The following is a 23,568-nucleotide window of genomic DNA, read 5'->3' as shown; positions in this document are numbered from 1 at the left end:
AGAAAGAGGAACAGTAGTGGAAAGGATGGACCCAGATCAATACACACACAAGATGAAAACAAAGAGAATTAGTATAGAAACAAGAAGTAAGGATTTAAGGTGGAGAGGCAAGGAGCTGGGAGACCTCATTTGTTTCTGCTTTTGCTGTATCAGGGAATAAGATATTGTTAAGTATACGAGCTGGAATTGAAAACTAGACAGCTGAGGGAAAAGGGGAAAGAGAGGAGAAGAAATTAAATTTTAAAATGTGAAAATTAAGATTGATATAAGGTTTGAAATGTTAGTTGGAATATAAATTTGTAATATAAAGCAATAAACAGGGGAAAGTAGGACACATCTAGGAAGAAAAGTGGGAAGTCAGCTTATTTGGAGAAAATGTATTAAATCTGATGTAATTTGGTATTGATTGGTTAAAATTTGGAAAACTAATTTGGCAAAAAGGGAGAGAGAGAGAGAGAGAGAGAGAGAGAGAGAGAGAGAGAACATTTTTTACGGGAGCTGACAGTGGCTTTGACACTACAGAGAGAGCACTTCTCATATCGTAGGCTTGGGTATGTGAAGAGAGAGGGATATGGTTGTGCAGGATGGAATGTTCAGCATAATACACTCTTGAATTCAACCAACATGTAAATCACCAAGACAAAAGGTCTGTGGCCATTGCAAGTGTTGTGATGCCATTTTCATACACATACCATCACATACCATCTTTTGATTTGATTTTTAGCTGTAGATGCTCCTTTGTGTTCAGATCAGGTCTCAGCACGATAATGTAGCATTTGGGAATAAAGATGCAGCCCAGAAGCCCAGCACTGGAGACCAAGATGGAGAATACCTGCATGGCCACCATATACTTCCCCTTGGTGCTCAGGTAGGTGGGCACAAAGGACACCCAAACACTGCAGAAGACCAGCATGCTGAAGGTGATCAGCTTGGCTTCATTGAAGGCCCCAGGCAGCTTTCTGGCTAGGAAAGCCACCGTGAAGCAGATGGCCGCCAGGAAGCCCATGTAGCCAAGGGCACCATAGAACATGGCCACAGACCCTTCGTTGCATTGCAGGATGATCTCCCCAGGCTGGGAGTGCATGTCAGAGTCTGGGAATGGTGGCGAGATCCCCAGCCAGATCATGCAGATGACAACTTGGACACTGGAACAAGAAATGACAATGTAATTGGCCAAACTCTTCCCCAGCCATCTCCTCACCCTGTTCCCTGGCTTTGTGGCCTGGAAGGCTAGCACCACAGTGATGGTTTTTGCCAATACAGAAGAGACAGCAACCGAGAAGATTATGCTAAAGGCTGTTTGTCGGAAGAGGCAGATCCCTCCCCTTGGCTGGCCAATGAAGAGGAAGGAGGACAAAAAGGAAAGCAGGAGGGAGATGAGGAGGATGAAGGAGAGGTCCCGGTTGTTGGCTTTGACTATGGGAGTTTCTGTGTATTTCATTAGGATTCCTAACACAAGGCCTGTGGTTAAGGACATGAAGAGGGCAAATGAAGCCAGGAGGATCCCCAAAGGTTCTTCATAGGCAAGGAAGGTAATAATCTTGGGGACACATTGATCTCGGTCTTTGTTTGGATGTTGATCTTCTGGACATTTGATGCAACGGTTTGCATCTGCAAAGAACAGAATTATTGTTGTTGCTGTTTTTGTTGTTCTACCATTCACACTACATTCCCAGGGCAGCTTACAAAAACCAGAACAAAATATAAAAAAAGTTTAAAACAAATCAAAATTTATCTATACATCATTATTGTAATGTTTTACTGTTGCTATGGCCATTGGCTAATGCAAATAAAGTTTTATCTGATCTCTATACATCAGTAGTGATGAAAGTACACCCAGATGGTGGACATAATTATCTCATCTGGATGAGCATTCCACATAGTAGGCACCGCAGTGTAGAAACAGCCACCTTTGCATGTCAGAATAATCCTTGCAGGTTGTTTAGTGTGCGAAAAATGGAGTGGTCTATCATCAGTCAGTCATCCCTGCTTCTGACTTGGCAGGATTTTATTGATTTATGCATTTATCTACTCTTGTTTCATGCAGTTTTTTACAAGAAGCAACACCCCATTCTAGTGCTAATTTAAAATACGCAACAATATCAAAATACATGAAACTTAGGCCAAAACTTCGGTCTCCTGAATCAAAGTTCGACGCCTGAGTGACATGTTGGAAGGGATTGGTTGCCCAAAACCAGAGAGCAGTCACCAACATTTCTAATGTGAGTTCTGAGGATTTCCCCCCACGCTGTGTAGGCTTCCAGATGTCATGGAATTTGACTCTAAGAAAGAAAGTATCTATGCACACATAAGGAAATGCAGAGGAGTGCTCTAACAAGGTACAATTTGTGCATGAACTATAATCACATAGCATTGGGCAGTTATAAATTTCACTTTAAAAATGTCTTTGATATCTGTGTCAGCTTCCTCAAGGGCATCCCTTTCCTATATGGTTACCCACCTTCCTGCGTGGAGATGGTCCCTTCTGAACAGGGAATGCAATCATAGCAGCAGAGTGGCTTTCCTTCCTGAACCACCTTGATGAATCCAGGATGGCAACTTTCCACACACTTGGAAGAAGGCAAGGTCTAAGCATAAAGAGAAAGACCATTAAGGAAATTGCATGAGGCCTAACTGGTTTCCTGGTGCATTTCAGAAAATGCAACCAGTCAGGACATTACTGGAAACCTCACTATACTAGAAGAAGAAGAAGAAGAGTTTGGATTTGATATCCCGCTTTATCACTACCCAAAGGAGTCTCAAAGCGGCTAACATTCTCCTTTCCCTTCCACCCCCACAACAAACACTCTGTGAGGTGAGTTGGTCTGAGAGACTTCAGAGAAGTGTGACTGGCCCAAGGTCACCCAGCAGCTAACCCGGAAGATCTGAATGACTTTCGTCCTAAACCTAACCCGGAAGATCTGAATGACTTTCGTCCAGTAGCACTCACACCTATAATCATGAAGTGCTTTGAAAAGCTGGTACGAAATCATGTCATTGCCTGCCTACCAGAGGGACTGGACACATTCCAATTTGCTTATAAAACGAAAAGATCGACAGAGGACGCTGTGGCGATTGCCCTCCATGCCGTCCTTGCACATTTGGAGCAGCGGGGGGGTTATGCCAGACTGCTTTTTTTAGATTTCAGCTCGGCATTTAATACCATTCTACCACAGCGTCTGATATCTAAACTGGAAGATCTGGGGCTTCCGTTATCACTTTGTGGGTGGATATTGGACTTTTTGTCAGACCGCTCCCAGAGGGTTCGGTTGGGCCCTTATACCTCTAAAATGCTTAAGACTAACATAGGAACACCACAGGGATGCGTACTCAGTCCGCTCCTTTATATTCTCTACACGTACGATTGTGTCGCTGCTCACCCTAGTAATAGGGTTGTCAAATTTGCAGATGACACAACCGTGATTGGGCTCATCCCTGAAAGGGAGGGTGAAACGCACTATAGAGATGAGGTGGAGCGGCTGACAGAGTGGTGCAGAGCTAACAACTTGCTCATAAATACAAGGAAGACAAAGGAGCTTGTGGTGGACTTCAGGAGACAGAAGAGCAATATCCAGCCACTTTTGATTGATGGGGTCTGTGTGGAGAGGGTAACAACGTTCAGATTTTTGGGCATTGAATTACAAGAGGATCTGTCCTGGAGTGTCAACACAAGGGGGCTTGTGAAGAAGGCGCAGCAGAGACTGTACTTTTTGAGAATTCTAAGGAAAAACCATCTTCCGCAGAAACTGCTGCTTGCCTTCTATCACTGTGCCATTGAGAGCGTGCTCACTTATGGCTTATGTGTGTGGTATGGAAGCTGTACTACCCAGGACAGGATGGGGTTGTGCAGAGTTGTTAAGGCAGCAGAGAGCATTGTTGGCTGCCCACTTTCCACCTTAGAGCAGATTTATGCCACAAGGTGCCATAGGAAGGCACTGGACATAGTAAAAGATCCATCGCATCCTGGTCACTGTCTCTTCGAGCTCCTGCCGTCGGGACGGAGATACAGGACGATGAAGACAAGAACGAGCCGTCTTAAGAACAGCTTCTTCTCCAGAGCGATCTCAGCCCTGAATGGGAAGCCTGGACTTTGAAAGTCATCTAATCTTCCTTGCTGTACTATACTGTATTGTTTTAATTAGTGTTTTTATGGAGCAGTCGAGTAATTTCGTTGTCCCTGAGAGGGGGCAATGACAATAAAGATATTATTATTATTATTATATTATTAGCTGCATGTGGAGGAGCGGAGACGCAAACCCGGTTCCCCAGATTACAAGTCTATCGCTCTTAACCACTACACCACACTGGCTCTCAGAGATATGAGGGTGTTCTTACACTCTAAATTTGGCCTTACACTCTAAATTTGGCCACCTCATTTAGTAACTAAAATTATCTACGCCCTTGAAATTTGCCTTCCTTCCCAATAGCTGGACCCTCCATTTACACAGCTTCTCAGGGGACCACCATAAGATCTTGAAGAAATGTTGGACCTTGGACATGGCATGCATTTGAAGGCAGCTCCACACAGAGCCTGGCACCCTTACTGGAGCTTATGGGATAGGGAACCCAGTTAAATGAAAGAGGTGATCTCCCCCACCTGATTGAGCCATTTGGGCCACACAATGGCATCCTCATTGATGGTGAGCTGTAGGTTTGGGGAGCCCTGTCTGTCGAGACTCCCAAACTTCACCCTTAGGATGGACTGATTGGGAAACTTCACCCAGCTCACAACGTCCAAGTCAGCTGCCAGTTCCCCGTTCTCATCCAAGTATACTCCGTCCATGGAAGAATTGTAAAACTGTGAGTATCTCAGGAAAGGGTGGAGCTAAAATTAAAACAGCAACATTTAGAATATGGGAAACTTCGTTACTATCCAGTTCAGCCCATTTCGTGCTTAGAGCTCCTCCGACTCAGAGTTGGAGTCTTTCTAAACATTGAGGGAGTCTACTGTGCATTCCCATGTTGTTTGCATTCAAACTTAATCTGCATAGTCCACCCACAAACAACACCAAACTTAATGTTTTTCCACTGTAAATTTGGGGATATGGGGATAATCAGATAAACTGGGGGGAAATCAGGCTTCAAAGAGCTCCACACAGGGTCATTTGTTTTGGTGTTCTGTTACTCTCTTTTGCACACCCACTATTCCCTCAGTACTTTCAGTTATTTTCTACCTCCTGTTTCCAGTATGCTTCTGAACGGTGATAAATTCTTTTGATCCTTCAGCTGTACTGAAAACCAGAGAACTGCACCAAGCAAACCACATTCAAATTTCTACACCAGAAGTTGTGCCCCAGGCTGAAAAGTGTGTGCTTAGGAATCACAATTGCTTTCATTTCTTTTCCCACCATGCTTTTAACTATTTCCAGTTTTCTTTTGAACAGAGGTATTTAGACTGCAACCCAAAGGGGAATGTCTACTGCATGAATGGGAAAGACCAGCGTTGTTCTCCATAGTCCAGGCATGGCCAAACTTGACCCTCCAGCTGTTTTGGGACTACAACTCCCATCATCCCCAGCTAACAGGACCAGTGGTCAGGGATGATGGGAACTGTAGTCCCAAAACAGCTGGAGGGCCAAGTTTGGCCATGCCTGCCTTGGACAAATTCAAATACATGCAAGTGTGGAGTATAAAAAAGAAATTCGAGAAACTCTGCTAAATATAAACGATCATTCCAATTATTAGGACAAGAATATTAAGGCACAAGAAATGTTACACATGTATACATAACTCTACACTAATGAGCTTATGTGTAGCCTGTTGGGATATTCTGTTCCACCTTAATAATAGATGTGTGGAATTGTTGTATGTCACATGTCTGTTTACACTCCAGCACAGCTTGCTGGGAACTTCTGTTTGTGTATAGCTTTTGCTTTAGCAGTCGTGCTTTGGACACGAAGGAGATCAGACATGTTTCCTTTTGTCCTGATGCGTGCTGAATAAACTGCTTGTAAACATGCTCACACAGCTTCTCCTGCCACTTCTGCTGAGTAGCGTGCCCTAGCTTCTGAAGCTTGAGTCACAGATTCATGCCAAGGACTGAAGATCACCTGGCACACTGGTCAGTGGGCTGGAGACAGCCTGCCAATTGCCCCCGTTTCCTTGGTTGCATGCATACACACTTAGTAAGGCTCCCGTACACACACACACACACCCTTGGAGATAGGCTGGGGCTTAGTTTGCCCAGGCCAGTGCCAATGGAGCACCCAAGTGAGAAGGGAGGGAGGCTTAGGAAGAGCCTGCACAAGGCCATCTTCCCTGCAGAAGGGAACTCAATGCAGGAGGTAGAAGGACTTACTTCAAATGGCCCACGGGAGAAGGAGTTATGCTAAAGATGGTGGGTGTGACCAGAGGGTCTGTGACCTCTAAGGATATTTAAGGAGGCATGAAGAAGGACCATTGACCATTATTCTAATGAATACCTGCCATGGCTGCAGCCTTTGAACTTTCATACGGTCCGTCACCATCTTTTTATATCTAGATGAATATGCAGCATTTAAGGCATGTGCCACAGCTTGGACAGTGTTGTAGATCCTGTAGCTGTCTAGAGAGAGGATTCCTTCCAGATCGTCTTGAGTCAGCACCTCCTGTTTCTCTCTCTCTCTGCATCTTGTCCAGCCTTTCACGGAGAATGCATGCTTTGAATAGGAGCAGTTAAAAGCTTCCTCACAAAACTTCTTAACAACAGAGAAAAAGGGTAGAAAATCATCATATTTTGCCCGTTTATTTGTCTCCAAAAAGAAAGAGAAAATGCTGTGGATGTGTTGGAAAGATAAGTCAGAGTACACTACATCCAAGTAAATGTCCCACATTGCTGTTGTGATCCACACGTTCCCTACAAGGGGCTTCACCACCTCGTCAAATAAACCTTGTATAAGTAATATTCCCTCTAAGACATAAGATTTTTCTACATAGTAAACAAATACATGAACTTGTCTCCACTTGAGGAATGGAAGATGATGGATCTTCTCTTTCAATGTATTAAGTTGTGGGAAGATTTGTGAGATGACAACACAAACACTGCTTTTGATGAGCACCGGCTTCAAGCTCTTCATGAACCTCTCTCCATTGTCGGTGTCTGGTGCAAGGAGACCAATCAAGGTCCATCTGAAGTGCTGGAGCAGCTTGACAATCCCTGGGTACAGGGCTTCTTCTTTGGGGACCATCCGGTAAAAAAAAGGGAACTGCCTCTTATCATTCAGAACATGAGAAACAAAAGCATAACTGACCTGGAAAGGGAAGGAAGATCAGTGGGTGGTTTTTATTTGTTTTTTTGTTGACAACAAATGTATGGCAGTTGTGGAAAAAGCAATTTCCATGCTGAGGAGATTGAAAATAAAAATTTCTATTATCTGCATTCATATTAATGTATCCATTAATTTCCTCAATATTTTTTGATTCCTATACATAATAAACAGTATCTTCTGAAAGATATTCATTTTCTGAATGGTTTCCACCCACAATTGCTTGTGCCGGGTGATTTTATTCTGTGCCCTGGTGTTCCAGATTGTCCTCATGTTGGTGAGGATGATATTTGTTGACACTACACAGAACTTACAGTTCCGCAATAAATTTCTGCATGGAAGAATCCTTTGTCGTGGGGTGGATCTACACACATGAAAAAAATAAGCTATAAATAGGTCAGAAATTAGATCGTTATAACAAAAGGGGGAAAACCCTATGGAAAATCACGTAGAAAAATGTTCTGCTCTCTGGCGCCATCTTCTGTTGCATGTTTATAACACATTCAAATCGTTATTTTTTTACTAATGTAGCTGAGTCCCATTGCTTTGAATCCCTGAAAAAAAACATTTGAGTAGAAATGGCTATGTGAGGAAAGAAAGGGCGATTGTCCACCAGAAGCAGTTAAAACTCTCTCAGGTCTGTGCAATACTCTTTTTAAAATGAATGCCTGTCTCCAGTTCCACTTAATATCCACCCCACTCGGTTTTTGGATTCTCTGGAAAGATTGCAAAGGGGAATTAGGCTCAGACTGCAGAAAGTCCCACCGCTCTCCATCCCCACCTGTGGGATTTTATAGATGTCCAACAAGCTTGAAATCTGGATGGAGTTTTGAGAATCAGCCCCTTCAAGGATAGCCAGAATGTCATTTTGTCTTCCACAGTTGTAGTTGGGAACGTTCACCTGCCCTGTAGAAAGCAGGTCTAACATGGCATCATATGTCACCCTGCTGTTATAAAAGTTCTCATAGAAGCTGTAGCCAAGGGTGATGTTTCGTAAAAGCTTTGGATTCTGGTTGATATCCTGAACAGCAAACAAGAAGGAGAGGATCTGCCAGTATCTTGTCTTTAATTTCCTGCAAATATATGGAAATATGTCCCACATTCAATGAAGATTTTAAAAAATTTAATTTCTTGCTCTTTTGACAAGATGAACTGGATTTAATTTTTGGAATTTAACTTATGCTAGCACTGATCCAAAGCACTCAACCATAACAGCCAAAACATCCTTGATGGTGTGTGTGTGTGTGTGTGTGTGTGTGTGTGTGTAAAGTATGTGGACATGCTGAAAATGGAATTTGAGATAGGAAGAATGAGAAACTGAGAGAAACCAGAATTGACAGATTGGTCCATCCTTAGGCTGAACCTAAGTGGAAGGTTCAAAGCACTGGCACAGACCCTGGTCCCCATTCGGTTTCAGAGGGAGAGGTGACCCAGGTTCATCAGAACTTGGCAAAAATTCTACAGCTCTCGGACCCTTTCCTATGGTTTCTTTCAAACCTAAAATATATTTTTCTATGCAACCTTGCCTAATATACATATTATGTATACATATGAAAAGCAGGCTATGAAATCAATTGCACTTCAGCACTGATACACCCTCAAAGTCTCCCTCCAAAGGCTAAAGAGGGGAGGGATTTAGTAGGAGCAAGAAAGAGCCTGGTTGTTGGGGGTCATCTGACTTCATAAAATCAATACAAAATGGAGCAGCACCAATCCCACCCCCACAAAATGACTTACCTGAAAAAGCTGGTGGAAGGAGATTTGTTGAAGGTGTGTGGATTAAGAAACGCTCTTGTGGGAGAAATGACCCCACCAATGAGGTGGTCTCCTGGCTTGTAATAATTAAATGGGTCAATCTGATCCCTCTCCAAAGTTAAGGGGCATTTCACCTTTGGCATCTCACAGTCTGTATAAGGCAGCCACAGTAGTAGAAGAAACACCAGCATCCTATGTCTGCCTGGAACGGCCTCCTACCTTGTGATAACTCAAAAGAATTATTATATTGAGCCTAATGCTTTTGCATGTCTTTCCGAATGGTGATGGAGCCCAGCCAAGATCTCCCATCAGAAGGGGGTGGTAGTAAGTCAAGCGCACACAAAGAGATTTCTACGCAACTGCCCTCAATCTCAGTCCAAGCTCCTGGTGCGGCAGGAGAGGTTTATGCTCCCGTCCTTCCTGGCTCTCATTTCTTATGCTTATTTCAGTAAGCTTAAAGAAGATCTTTGGACAAAGCTCCAGAGAAGAAGAGAAAAATCACTATGATTTTCATAATTATAAGGGGAAGAAGCACCCCCTGTGCAAGATCATGAACTCTCTGTGTGGCTCCATGCGCAGGTGCAGGGCTGGAGAAAAGCTTGCAGATGTGGCTCCGGACTCCAGATGTATAATGGAGCGGACAGCTGAACATGTCTAAAGTTTGGTGCAAAAACACATTCACAAGAGTCAGGATCAAGATTTCTTTTTAGGACAGTGATGAGGAAACTCTGATCTGCAGACAGAATTAAGCCTGCCACATATCCTCCAACATTTCTCCGATGAAAATAGACACATCCTATTCTATTGGGACACAGGTGGCACTGTGGTCTGAACCACAGAGCCTAGGGGTTGCCGATTAGAAGGTTGGCGGTTCGAATCCCCGCGATGGGGCGAGCTTCTGTTGCTCAGTCCCTGCTCCTGCCAACCTAAGCAGTTTGAAAGACGTCAAAGTGCAAGTAGATAAATAGGTACTGCTCCGGCCGGAAGGTAAACAGCGTTTCCATGCACTGCTCTAGTTCTCCAGAAGCAGCGTAGTCATGCTGGCCACATGACCTGGAAGCTGTACGCCAGCTCCCTCGGCCAGTAAAGTGAGATGAGCGCTGCAACCCCAGAGTCGGTCACGACTGGACCTAATGGTCAGGGGTCCCTTTACCTTTGTTCTATCATCATCATCATCATCATACCCTGTCCATCTGACTGGGTTACCCCAGCCACTCCAGGTGGCTACCAGCATATAAACATAAGAAATTTCCCTATACAGGGCTGCTTTCAGGGACATCCTAAGGCAGGGGTCAGCAAACTTTTTCAGCAGGGGGCAGGTCCACATTCCCTCAGACCTTGTGGGGTGCCAGACTATAATGTTTTTTTGGGGGGGAATGAACAAATTCCTATGCCCCACAAATAACCCAGAGATGCATTTTAAATAAAAGCACACATTCTACTCATGTAAATACATCAGGCAGGCCCCACAAATAACACTGAGGTGCATTTTAAATAAAAGGACACATTCTACTCATGTAAAAACACACTGATTCCTGGACCGTCTGCAGGCTGGATTTAGAAGGTGATTGGGCCGGATCCGGCCCCCGGGTCTTAGTTTGCCTATCCATGTCCTAAGGAAAAGAGGGGCATTCCGGGATCAAATCAGAAACCAATCCGTAACTAGGCTTCTTACTTCTTCCATTGGTTTCAACCTGGGCTCACTACCTGTAAATTCCAATAAGTCTCTCTAAGTCACCCATTTCCCATCCATATTAATTATCTTGATTGTGATTGCTTCAATGGGGGATAAACATAAAGGTGTTATCCCTTCCAACAAATTTTTATCTTTCTCCCAGACTCTATACAGATTCCTCCTAATGATGTGGATCATAAAGCTTTTATAAATCTTTGCTTTCCCATACCAAAGACATGCTTGCCAGCCAAACTTTAAATCATGGCCTTCCAAATCTAAAATATATGCATTTTCCAAGAAAATCCATTCCTTTAACCAACATACACTAGCTGCCTCATAATACAGTTGCAAAGCCTCTTCTTCTTTTTTTATCAATCGGAATTTGATGGGGGGATGGGGGGAAGTCAAGTGATTCAGGGTAATCTTGATATGTGGATTTTTTTATATTATTATGTAGCTATTCTTTCTCTCTCTTTTTTCTTTCATGTTCTTTATACCTTTGAAAATAAATAAAAACTATATATATATTTTTAAAAACTTTTTGTTGGGGGGTGTTATTCGGTTGCCTCTGTTTTGATTTTGATTGTGTGATCTGTGACAGAGGCAATATGCTTATGAATACTGGTTGCTTGGAAGAGAAGCGGGAGAATGCTATTGCCTTCCTGTCCTGTGACAACTGAATACTGCACTGGCTAGGCCTTGGGTCTGATCCATTGGGGGTCCTCGTGTGTTGTCTTTCCCACTGATGTTTGTGAAGAGCCTACAGTTAACGCTATTAGGTGGCGAATGGATTTTTTTTTCTGGCATCCTACTTCACCAACAAAAGCAGCTGATCAAGAGGTGCAATTGGGAAGGTCAGGAATGGGAGTGAGGTTGCAGAAAAGAAGAAGAAGGAGGAGGAGGAGAAGAGGAGGAGGAGGAGTTTGGATTTGATATCCAACTTTATCACTACCCGATACTCAAAGCGGCTAACATTCTCCTTTCCCTTCCTCCCCCACAACAAACACTCTGTGAGGTGAGTGGGGCTGAGAGACTTCAGAGAAGTGTGACTGGACCAAGGTCACCCAGCAGCTGCATGTGGAGGAGCGGAGACGCGAACCCGGTTCCCCATATTACAAGACTAACCACTCTTAACCACTACACCACACTGGCTCTTCCTGCCCTTGAGATCTCAGGCCTAGAAGCTGAATATGGCCCTCCAAGTGTCTCTTATCTGGCCCCTCAGTACTCTCCCTGGCCCGCTCCCATTCTAGACATGCCCCTATTGGCCCTGTTTTGTTCCCTCCTAAAGTGTTTTAGCCTTGAACTCTGAGAATGCTTCTTCCTTGCATGGATGACTACAGGGTAGAGAGGGGTGTGTGTGTGTGTGTGTGTGGAAACTCTACTACTGAAGAAATGTAAAATTTTCATGTGTTGTTCTGCCCACCTCTTTCTCTGACCACCGCTGTCATGTGGTCACCTGAAAGCTGTCCAGAAGGAAATGTGGCTTTAAGTCTGAAAATTTTGCTAACCCCTGCAACAATTTCAGAAGCTCACAATATTCAGAAATAACCGTGTATTGTGTCTGTACGTGCATACATCCTAAAATGATATTTTCGTCCTGGTCAGTTAAAGGCCACACAGACTTTTCTCCCCGTTCTGACCAATGCTAAGAGCAGGGGGCCACTTCTGTAAGTTCTCGTAAACATGTTTTCCTCCAACTCTGAACATGTCCCTCAAGCCACACAGAGACTCCAGGATGTTGCCAAGGTGACACGTCTCCCCCTTACAATTATTCTTATTCCTGCCAAAGCTCCAGAGATTTGACCAAAGATTGCCTGTGAAACCAATCAACTAAACATCAGAATCAAGAGGAAGGCAAGGTAATTTCTTGTACTGTGCCTGGGAAAATATGCACTATGCTGCTGAGAGCCTACACACACACACACACACACACACACACACACACACACAATTCCTCAGTGTCCTGACTGATCATGAGATAGTTGGAGCATCTGATGTCCAGCCTCTGGAGACACCACTATTTGATAAAAACTTTTCAGCTGTTGTTCTGCAAGTGGAATAACTCCGAGCAATTTCCCAATTCTAAACACAAGCTTCTGCTGTTGCTGCAAAATGCCTTCACTGTAATATTTATGCATTGCAGTGCGTAGGACTATATGGCCCCTGGGTTCCCTTCCAATTCTACAATCCCATGACCTTTCATACCTTTGTTTAATACACCCCTTCCTTAAGAGCCAGCAACACAGTCCACTCTTCTTTTTAATCCTCAATACAGTTTATTAACATAGGTTTCTTAAGACAGTAAAAGAGTAGCAACACAGAGATCCTGTTACCCAATAAATATATCAAAGTTTATTTGAGAATTTAGGGACGTTTAGTCGTGTACACACAGAGAAATCTATAAAGGTTAATTTAGGATTGATACTTTACCACCAAGCACTGGCGGAGGAAGGCGAGTGCAGGGGGTGCGGTTCACACCGGGCGTCAGTGCTGAGGGTGGGTGACATCGCCACGCCACCACTAACCCCACCCCATGCTCGCTGCATGGGCAGCAGGCTGTTAGGGATGATGCTTCCGTGGGTAGGTGGTTGTCAGTGTGACGTTAACATATGAGAGTGCTGGAGGTGAAATAGTTAAGCAAGTTACCCAATCAGAACCCAGGGGGGTGGAGTCAGAGGGACTATAAAACCAGCTCTGGGAGGGGCGAAGAGAGGAGTTCGTTGGGAGTTGGGTGGTTGGTTGGAGTGGGAGTGAATTGGGATGGAGTCTGTGGGTAGGTTGAGTTAATGTAGAGAAATAAGCTGAGTCAGGAACAGTTAGGGCCTAGGCAGACAAGTAAATATCTGAGAGGTGGTTTAGTGAGTGAGAGCAGGTAGCGGAAGTTATAGGTCTGGATAGGCACCCCATGATTGTAATGGACCGATACTGTTTATGAAACCACACGCTTGTTAAACTGCAATAAATAAACAGAAGTTTAACCCTGACTGGATTCAGTATTGTCCCAGGTAGGGCCTGGGTGGTGGCAGCGAGAAATCAAGTGGTGGCACAGGGATCAATAGGCGGTGAAATGTCCGGGGACCCTGTGTGATCGCCACTGGCAGCTAGGGTTAATTTAGGATTGATACTTTACCACCAAGCACTGGTGGAGGAAGGCAGGTTGGGGGGGGGGGTTGTGTTACGATAATGAAGCAATGCTGCTGCAAAGTCCTAGCTTGAAAAGTAAACATGATGGGAATGTTGGGACTGTCCATGGGAAAAAGAGGGACAGTCAATTCACAGTGCGAAGCACCGGAATTAGCTCAGAGTGAAATATGAGCTCTTCCGTTTATTCCTGTCCGGGATGTACAGGAAGTGTTTGTCACAACACTGGTGGAGTATGGAGAGAGCAGTCATGTTTTTTGTAACGCTGCAAAGACAGAAATAAAGGCATGTAAATATGTTTCTGTCTATCTCTTTCCCCTGCCTGGGGGGGCCAGGAAAGAGGGGTGTGTTCTTCTCACGTTTGAGAAGAATCGCCCATCGAGACCTTGCCTGCGCCTGCTGGGGAATGCAGCCAGGGAGGTCAACAGGGAATCAAGCCGGGTGCCTGGGACTGCTGCCAGCTTCTCCTGAGAAGGGCTTGAATTTCCCAACATATGGTAGCACGGAGCCGATGGCATCGATCCATGAAAGCAGCTAAAGAGGTTGATGGATCGTACTTCATCCTCTGCAAGGAGATAAAGGAGTTTGTGGTAGCGTGCGGATGGAGGCTACAACGAACGGCTGAACACCGAAGCAGACGTTTATGCTGATAAGCAAGGAGCAACGGAACCCCAAGGTATGCTGATTTATGGGCTAAAAAGAGTGAACGCAGATTGATACTTCTCTGGTTCACAAAAGCTGTTTTTTGGATAAAGAAACAGCACTGGGAGACAGCCACATTCCTCGCATTCTTGGGACTGATAACGGTTTGCTGCTGAATCCTGGAATGTCCAGTTGCTAAGCAACGAGACTTCAGTCTTTTCAGAAAAGTGGAAAGTTACTAGCCAACACGGAAGTGAGGCTGGGACTGTAAGAGGCAAGAAAAACAACGTTTGTTTTGACTGCCTTCTCACTGCTCTTGGAGGGACTTTCCAAACCAGCCAGCGTTTAGCTGCCAGGTGCAAAGAGTAAACAGCCAGCTATTGGATTTTAGAAGGCTCGAGATTGAGAGCTCAGACTTGGATTCAAAATGGATACCAAGAAGGGGGAAGGCTTACCTTACCCACCTCCACTGACTAATGACAATTATGCCTCATGGTCTGTAAAGATGAAAGCCCTGCTTCAGAATCAGAGGATTTTTGGGGTGATTGATAACCCCATCCCTCCTGCACCAACACCAGGTTGGAATTCACAGAATGTGAAAGCCAGGACGGCCATAATTCTGTGTGTCTCAGATGATAAACTTGTGCATATTCAGAATTTGGAATACGCGTGTGAGATTTGGCAAACGCTGTGTAGAATACATCAAAGAGATGCTGGTTCTTCAGCGTTGCTGCATTTTGAAAAGCTGACCAATCTTAGGCTAGCGCCTGATGGAGATGTGCAAGAGCATCTGACAGAGATGAAATTCTTACGCCAGCAGATGGCGCAACGCAATTTTCCTCTACAGGAAGAGATATTCTGTTTCATGATTATTAACAGCCTTAATCAGACTTATAAAACGGTTGCAAGTCAGCTGGGTTCTCTACCAGCCAGAGATCTAACGGCGGAGAGAATTTGTGCCGTGATTCTCAATGAGAGAGACACACTTGCTGCAATAGATGTCAAAGACAGGGGGAGAGAAGCTCGGAGTTCTGACACCCCCACTGCTAGTGCAAGTGGAGAACAGGCTGTTGCTTTGAACGTTGTCCGTTGTTTCAATTGTGGACAGACTGGGCATCTTCAGCGGAACTGTAAGAGGCCACGTCAACAGAAAGGAGCTAAGGGGAGCTCTGCAAAGCCTGCTGGGGAATGCAGCCAGGGAGGTCAACAGGGAATCAAGCCGGGTGCCTGGGACTGCTGCCAGCTTCTCCTGAGAAGGGCTTGAATTTCCCAACAGGTTGGTCACACCGGGGGTCAGTGGTGAGGGCGGGTGAAATTGCCACGCCACCACCAACCCAAACCCACTCTTGCTGCACTGGCAGCGGGCTGCTAGGGACAATGTTGCCACGGGCGACTAGCGGCACCCCTCCCAATGCTCTCCGCATGGGTGGCTAGCGGCGCACCCCCACGCTATCTGCATGGGTGGCGGGCGGCTAGGGATGCTTGCTGTGTGGGCAGCTAGCCCTGCCCCTGCGCTGCTCCAGGTGCCGGTAGCTCCGCCCCTGCCACCAAGTCACTGACACAGACAGACACAAACTGAAACAGAAATGGCTGGATGAGATCAAGGACCACACAGAAGACAAAGAGCAACAACCACAAAAGACTGACCAACTGCAGTACCTGAAAGTGAAAGTAGTGTCTACACTAAGCCAATCTCAGGGCAGGATTGCTTTAGCTTTCTAGAACTCAGTCAGAAGATGGAACGCCACGACAGGGACAGCTGAAAGATGTTCCTTCGTATTCATGTGGGTACAAATAATACTGCCACACACAGCCTTCAACATATAACAAGGGATTATGGGCCAGGTAAGGGGCTGTGACTCTCAGGCAGCTAACAATCACTAAGAGAAAGAACTTCATTTTCAGAGGCTCAGGGTTAATCCAGAAATCCCAGCTCCAAATGAAACAAACTTACTCAAAAGTCCCCAATTTTACCCAAAAAAAGTCCAATGATGAAACACAACACTCCAGGATCATAATTAGCATAACACAGGATTGTTACAATCCTAACAGAAGCTATCCTAAGTTTTTGTGGTCAGGTGCTCCTTTGTATTCAGATCAGGCCTCAGCATGATAATATAGCATTTGGGGATGAAGATACATCCCAGAAGCCCAGAACTGGAGGCCAAGATGGAGAAGACCTGCACGGCTACCATGTATTTCCCCTTTGTGCTCAGGTAGGTGGGCACAAAGGACACCCAAACACTGCAGAAGACCAGCATGCTGAAGGTGATCAGCCTGGCTTCATTGAAGGACCCTGGAAGCTTCCTGGCTAGGAAAGCCACTGTGAAACAGATGGCAGCCAGGAAGCCCATGTAGCCAAGGGCACCATAGAACATGGCAGAAGACCCTTCATTGCATTGTAGGATGATGACTTTAGGCTGTGAGTGCATGTCATAGTCTGGAAATGGGGGAGACCGTCCCAGCCACAGGGTGCAGATGACAACTTGGACACTCGAACAGGAAATGACTATGTTGTTGGCCAGACCCTTCCCTAGCCATCTCCTCATCCTGTTCCCTGGCTTGGTGGCCAGGAAGGCCAGCACCACAGTGATGGTTTTTGCCAAGACAGAAGAAATTGCAATAGAGAAGATGATGCTGAAGGCCATTTGTTGGAGAAGGCAGGTTGCTTTCCTTGGCTGGCCAATGAAGAGGAAGGAGGACAAAAAGGAGAGCAGGAGGGAGATGAGGAGGATGTAGGAGAGGTCCCGGTTGTTGGCTTTGACTAGGGGAGTTTCCTTGTATTTAATGAAAATTCCAAACACAATGCCTGTTGTTAAAGATAAGAACAGGGCAGTGGAAACTAAGATGATCCCCAACTGTTCTTCATAAGCCAGGAAAGAGATAATCTTAGGGATACATTGATCATGGCCTTTGTTCAGATGCTGATCTTCTTGGCATTTGGTGCAAAGTTCTGCATCTGCGGAGGAGAAAAACCATCCATAACCATCTGTGTTCTACAGTGGTACCTCGGGTTACAGACGCTTAAGGTTACAGACTCCGCTATCCCAGAAATAGTACCTCGGGTTAAGAACTTTGCTTCAGGATGAGAACAGAAATCGCGTGGCAGCAGCGGGAGGCCCCATTAGCTAAAGTGGTACCTGAGGTTAAGAATAGTTTCAGGTTAAGAACAGACCTCCAGAACGAATTAAGTTCTTAACCTGAGGTATCACTGTACTACCTTCACTTGTAACTGCTTGTCCTCCAGAGATATATATGGAGCACAAGCTTTCTCAGAGTGCTTCTCCACCCTGTTTCTATCATCTTAAGAAACACCCTCTCCCTTGAAGTCACCCACCTTCCTGAGAGGAGATTGTCCCTTCCGCACACAGAGCACAAGAATAGCAGCAAACTGGCTCTCCTTCCTGAACCACCTTGGCGTATCCAGGCTGACAGCTTTTGGTACACCTGGAGCGAGGCACAGTCTAAGCATAAAGAGAAGAAGGTACATCAAGGGGAAAGTGCTGGAAGCATTTGTGTATGGAATTCATTCATAGTCTGGAAAGGACCCACTGAGCACAACCACTTCTGTTTTTAACAAGGAAGCACTTTTAATGCAAAACAGCATCAGAGGTAAACCACTTTGGTGTACCTGCTTGCTTGTTTCAGCATTTTTATTCCACCTTTTAATACAAATGTAGGCTCAAGGCAGAAGACAGAACATACAAAAAGAAGATGGAGAAAAACCAGCTGCTCTGGGAGAGAGAGCCAGGAGCTGCAGGCTGAGACCCTACCTGCCCACAGACTGTGTTATCAGAGTGGTGCATGCTCTGGTTATCTCCTGCTTGGACTACTGCAATGCGCTCTATGTGGGGCTACCTTTGAAGGTGACCCGGAAACTACAACTAATCCAGAATGCGGCAGCTAGACTGGTGACTGGGAGCGGCCGACGAGACCATATAACACCGGTCTTGAAAGACCTACATTGGCTCCCAGTATGTTTCCGAGCACAATTCAAAGTGTTGGTGCTGACCTTTAAAGCCCTAAATGGCCTCGGTCCAGTATACCTGAAGGAGCGTCTCCACCTCCATCGTTCTGCGCAGACACTGAGGTCTAGTGCCGTGGGCCTTCTGGCAGTTCCCTCGCTGCAAGAAGCCAAGTTACAGGGAAGCAGGCAGAGGGCCTTCTCGGTAGTGGCACCTGCCCTGTGGAACGCCCTCCCACCAGATGTCAAAGAGAAAAGTAACTACCAAACTTTTAGAAGACATCTGAAGACAGCCCTGTTTAGGGAAGCTTTTAATGTTTAATAGGTTATTGTATTTTAGTATTCTGTTTCAAGCTGCCCAGAGTGGCTGGGGAAACCCAGCCGGATGGGCGGGGTATACATAATATATATTATTATTATTATTATTATTATTATTATTATTATTATTATTACACCCCAAGTGAACTGATAAACACAGGGTGTATTTTCTCAGGATCCCCAGACTCTAGGATTCCTTTGAATATCCTGGATTCCCCTCCCGTCTGGGCTGCTGCCTGTGGCAAGAGGGACTGGTGGAGGCAACTATTGCTGGGTAGTTAAGATACAATTGGTCCACCTTACAAGGCTGTTTTGTAACAGTTGTGCGAAAGAAGAGCATGAACTTTCCTAGCTTTCCACTCTGTTATGTTCACTACCTTGTTGAACTGTTTGGGCCACTCAATGGCTCCTGGGTTAATGGTGAATTTTATGCCAGTGGACGCCTCTCTCTCAACACTCCCAATTTTCACTCGAGTGCTAGACGCATTGGGAAACATCACCCAGTTCTCAATGTCATAGTTGCCTGGCCGCTCCCCATTCTCATCCAAACACAGTCTGCCCATGGAAGTGTTTGAGCTTTGGACTTCTCTTAGGAAAGGGTGAAGCTGCAATGACAGTGAAAACACCAGCAATAAGAAACTACGAAAGTGTGTTGGATATCTCAGTCCCGCTTGCTTTCAGCTCTGTCAGATAAATCAGTAAGTTTGGTTCAGGATTTAAAGCAGGAGTCAGCAAACTTTTTCAGCAGGGGGCCGGTCCACTGTCTCTCAGACCTTGTGGGGGCCGGATTATTTTTTTGAGGGGGGGAATGAATGAATTCCTATGCCCCACAAATAACCCAGAGATGCATTTTAAATAAAAGCACACATTCTACTCATGTAAAAATACACTGATTCCCGGACCGTCCGCAGACCAGATTTAGAAGGTGATTGGGCCGGATCTGGCCCCCAGGCCTTAATTTGCCTACCCATTATTTAAAGGTATGAACTCTGCCACAGTTAAAATGAAAACCAAGTTGGCCTGAACTAAGGGTGAAGCTGTCTGCAAGCTTTGGAACAAAAGATTCCTAATGTTATGCCTTCACGTGTAACTGCAAGTTGATTGCTTGCAAACTAACACTAAAGTGCAAATAATTTTATTTAGAAGTGCTGCTGCATGTCAAAACTACGTGACTTGTAGTTTTCCATTGCAAAATTGGGAAGGTTAACATGTGCCCTGCCTGTTGAAATTTTACATGCTTGTTCTTGTACTGTATGAGCTCAGAGACCGTCCTGACTCTCACGCAAGTAAATGAACTCCTGAGTTCTCAAAATAGAAGAGCTTTTGGTGAATGAGGTGTTGCTGTTTTTTAATTCTACAACAGCTGTTATTAATTAGGGCCAGTGCACATCTCATGTCAGCCACAAATCATATCCATTCTATTCTACTGATAAAACTGTTAATTCAAGCAAAGACCATTAACAACAAAAACAACAATTTATTACTTGTACCCCAGCCACTCTGAGTGCTTTCCAACGAAGTATAAAAAACACAACAGATACCCAGAAAGCACAGCAGAGGCAGTTCTAAAAACAAGTCATTGGGAATGTCGTATATTTTAACCAGCTGACATAATGCCATTGCCACAGTTGTCCAATTTATCTCAAGTGAATATTCTTCCACAGTACGGGGGCCGCTGCAGAGAAGACTTTCACAGGTATAATCCACTTTCAATATCAGCACGAGTCGGACATTTGACTGTGCTGAGTAGCTCCTCTTCCTTGCACAAACATCTGAAGGGAGCCCTCATAATGGTTGCCACATAATCTGGAATCCTGATAGGGAACATTTTTGCTCACTGCTAAATTTGGGACAAGGGATTACCATTTGCAGAAAGGGGGAGGAAATACCTGCCATGGCTCTAGCTTTTTGTCTCGTCCACCCACCAGCGTCATCAACTTTGATCTAGATGAATGTGCAACTTTTAAGGCATGTGCCACAGTTAGAACACTAAAGAAAGTGGTGGAGCTGTCCTGAGACATGGCTCTCTCCAGCTCCTCTTGAGGCAGTTTTTCCAGTTTCTGCTTCTCTGTGCATCTTGCCCGACCTTTCGCGGCCAACACATGCTTTGAATATAAACAATGAAATGCTTCCTTCCAAAACTGCCTAAGGAGGTAGGAATCTGGTTTGTAGTTTTGATGTGTCTTTCTTATCTGCAACTTCATTACAAAAGACAAAGATCCATGGATATGCTGAAAGGCATCAGGATGAATAGACAAGTTCAAGTTCATGTCTTGAAAAGGGGTCGTGATCCAGACTTTGGGCCCAATTTGTTTCCCATGTCGCACCTGTAGTGCAACGATTAGTCCCAATCCCATGTAAGAAGGTACATGGTAAACAAATACACCGACTTGTCTCCAGATGAAAAATGGTTCGCTTGGGGAAAGCATGTCATATGGAACTATCTGAGTTACTTTTTTTGAGAAAGCAACACAAATCCCTTTGCTGATCATCAGAGGCACCAAGGTGCGCACAAACCTTTCTCCACTGTCGTCATCTGGAGCGAAGAGGCCAACCCACGTCCACCCAAAATGCAAGAGCAACATGACAATCCCTGGGTACTGAGCTTCTTCCTTGGGGACCATCCGATAAACAAAAGGGGACTGGGTCTCAACTTCAAGAACCTGCCTAGTGAAACCATAGCTGATCTGGTCAGAGAAAGAAGAGATTAGTATTTTGCTGTACCTTCATGATAAGGAACGTCTTTATTAAGCTGAAAGGACAAATATCTTCTATCTCCTCTTGTCCTCCCTTCATACCTGTGGGATTTTGTAGATGGCTGACATGGCTGAAATCTCTTCTGAGATTACAGAATCGGCCCCTTCAAAAACAGCCAGCGGGTTATTCTGTTTTCCACAGATATAGTTTGGGACATTGCTATTCCCTCCTCCAAGCAAGTCTAGCATGGCAGCAGAAGTCATTCTCTCTTCCAAATAGTTCTCATAGAGGTTGTAGCCCAGGGTGATGTTGGGTAAGAGCCTGGGATCCTGGTTGATCTCCTGGATGGTGAACAAGAAGGACAAGACGTACCAGTAGGACTTAAATATTCCCCTGCAAAAAATAAATCAATTTAAAAGTTCATGAAATACTGGGAAATTGTTGCAAGTGCTGCTGTTGTTTCAGTGGCCTTGGCCATTTCAAAAGGAGTGTGTGAAAAATTCCACAACTGTTCTTTAAAAAGGACTGGTACTTTAGTGCAATTTGAGTGCAGATGAGGAAGCACCAAACTCACCAATACATATTTATTTACGAATGAAACCTGTGTGATAAATTTGAACAGTTCATAGTTTGGAGACTCCTCTACTGAGGAAGATCCCCAGGACTAGATTGTTTCATTTAAAGCATGCTTTCCCTGCTCTTTGGCAAGAAGAGAATTCTGTCCTGAACCTTATACAGTGGTACCTCGGGTTACATACACTTCAGGTTACATACGCTTCAGGTTACAGACTCCGCTAACCCAGAAATATTACCTCAGGTTAAGAACTTTGCTTCAGGATGAGAACAGAAATTGTGCTCCGGTGGCGCGGTGGCAGCAGGATGCCCCTTTAGCTAAAGTGTTGCTTCAGGTTAAGAACAGTTTAAGGTTAAGAACAGACCTCCGGAATGAATTAAGTACTTAACCCAAGGTACCACTGTAATTGAAAAATACATGACACAAAGGGGAAATGGGGTGGGAATGGAGAGGAATATATTTAGCTAAGAAGGATTTTTACAGGATCTACCATTGGTCTACTATTGCATTCCTCAAAATTATTGTAATTTACTTGTCCTAATAAGATTAATAAATTGCTGGCACCTTGGAAATAGTCCAGCAACCTCTGAAGAGCCACAAGCCATTTTTCTGGTAAACAGGAACCACTCCCTTGGTGGCAGAAAAATTACTCACGGCTTAATCCTTGTGAAGGGGGTCTCGGAAAAGACATATGGATGTTGTTGATCAATAGATGTTGGAGATACGATCCCACTGATCATAAAATCTCCAGGCCAGTAATAACTGGGTGCTTCAGATTGATCCCTGACCAGTTTCAAGGTGCATTTTGCCTTCAGGTTGCCACTGGCTCCATGAAGCATTAGCAGGAGAATCAGTAAGAGAATCAACAGGGATCTCATTCTGCCTCTGCGTCCTGCGCCGTCCCAATCTGGCTGGTGTTCAGCAATGGCTTTGGAGCCATTCAATGCCATGCAAATATTTATCCACTCCCCCAACCTTTCACCTCCTCTAAACCTTGACTCAGCCTGCCTCTGACACGAGAAATATTATTTGCACCAACTTTTCTTTCCAGAAACTGTGCAATGAATAACACCATGCTTTTATTGGTTCTGATGTTTAGGCAATCTCCAGGAACATCTCTTGAGCTTTCAGAAGAAGCAATCACTATGATTTTCATAATTGCAGATGGTGGAAGTTTTGCTGCTGCAACTTTGCAGAGTCTTCGTTTGATTCAAGGGGCAGGTGCAAAGCTGGAGAAAAATATGTTTGCGGTGAGCATCTCCACAGTTTGGCATGATTCAAAGTGAAGGGGGGCATTTGGCCTGGACTGTGCTCAGAAGAACCTAAGAAAAGCCCTCCAACTAAATCAGAACAATTCTGTTCCTTCCCTGTACGTGGGAATCCTATCTCTGCAAGAATAGGAGAGGTGGACTCTCCCGCAGGGGTAATGTCGGCAACTACAAGGGCAATTAGCTCTGTAGGGGATTAGTTCTATTTAAGCTCACTGAACACCACACTCTCACTGACACAGCCTGGGGAAAATGTATTAGTGTCCGGCCCAATCTAGGCCTTTCTA

The 23,568-nt window shown here is 44.9% G+C and overlaps 2 protein-coding genes across 2 annotated transcripts in view; both read right to left on the bottom strand.

Annotated features, from left to right (window-relative positions):
* Positions 1-23,568, bottom strand: part of LOC128409430 (gastrula zinc finger protein XlCGF17.1-like) — a 198,926-nt gene that overhangs the window by 88,180 nt on the left and 87,178 nt on the right. The gene's annotated exons all lie outside the window — the stretch shown is intronic.
* LOC128408867 (vomeronasal type-2 receptor 26-like) lies at positions 95-22,963 on the bottom strand. Its single transcript, XM_053378886.1, has 12 exons — positions 22,668-22,963; positions 21,541-21,832; positions 20,632-21,429; positions 19,120-19,347; positions 17,798-17,924; positions 8,982-9,150; positions 8,026-8,317; positions 6,423-7,229; positions 4,598-4,825; positions 2,462-2,588; positions 703-1,611; positions 95-144 (listed from the first exon to the last, which is right to left on the bottom strand). Exons 1-12 carry the CDS (start codon positions 22,961-22,963, stop codon positions 95-97), a joined length of 4,323 nt encoding a protein of 1,440 aa, XP_053234861.1.

Source organism: Podarcis raffonei, chromosome 2 (genome assembly GCF_027172205.1).
Source record: "Podarcis raffonei isolate rPodRaf1 chromosome 2, rPodRaf1.pri, whole genome shotgun sequence".
NCBI lineage: Eukaryota > Metazoa > Chordata > Lepidosauria > Squamata > Lacertidae > Podarcis > Podarcis raffonei.
The sequence above is the reverse complement of the archived record's forward strand: the minus strand, read 5'-3'. Positions and strand labels throughout refer to the sequence as shown.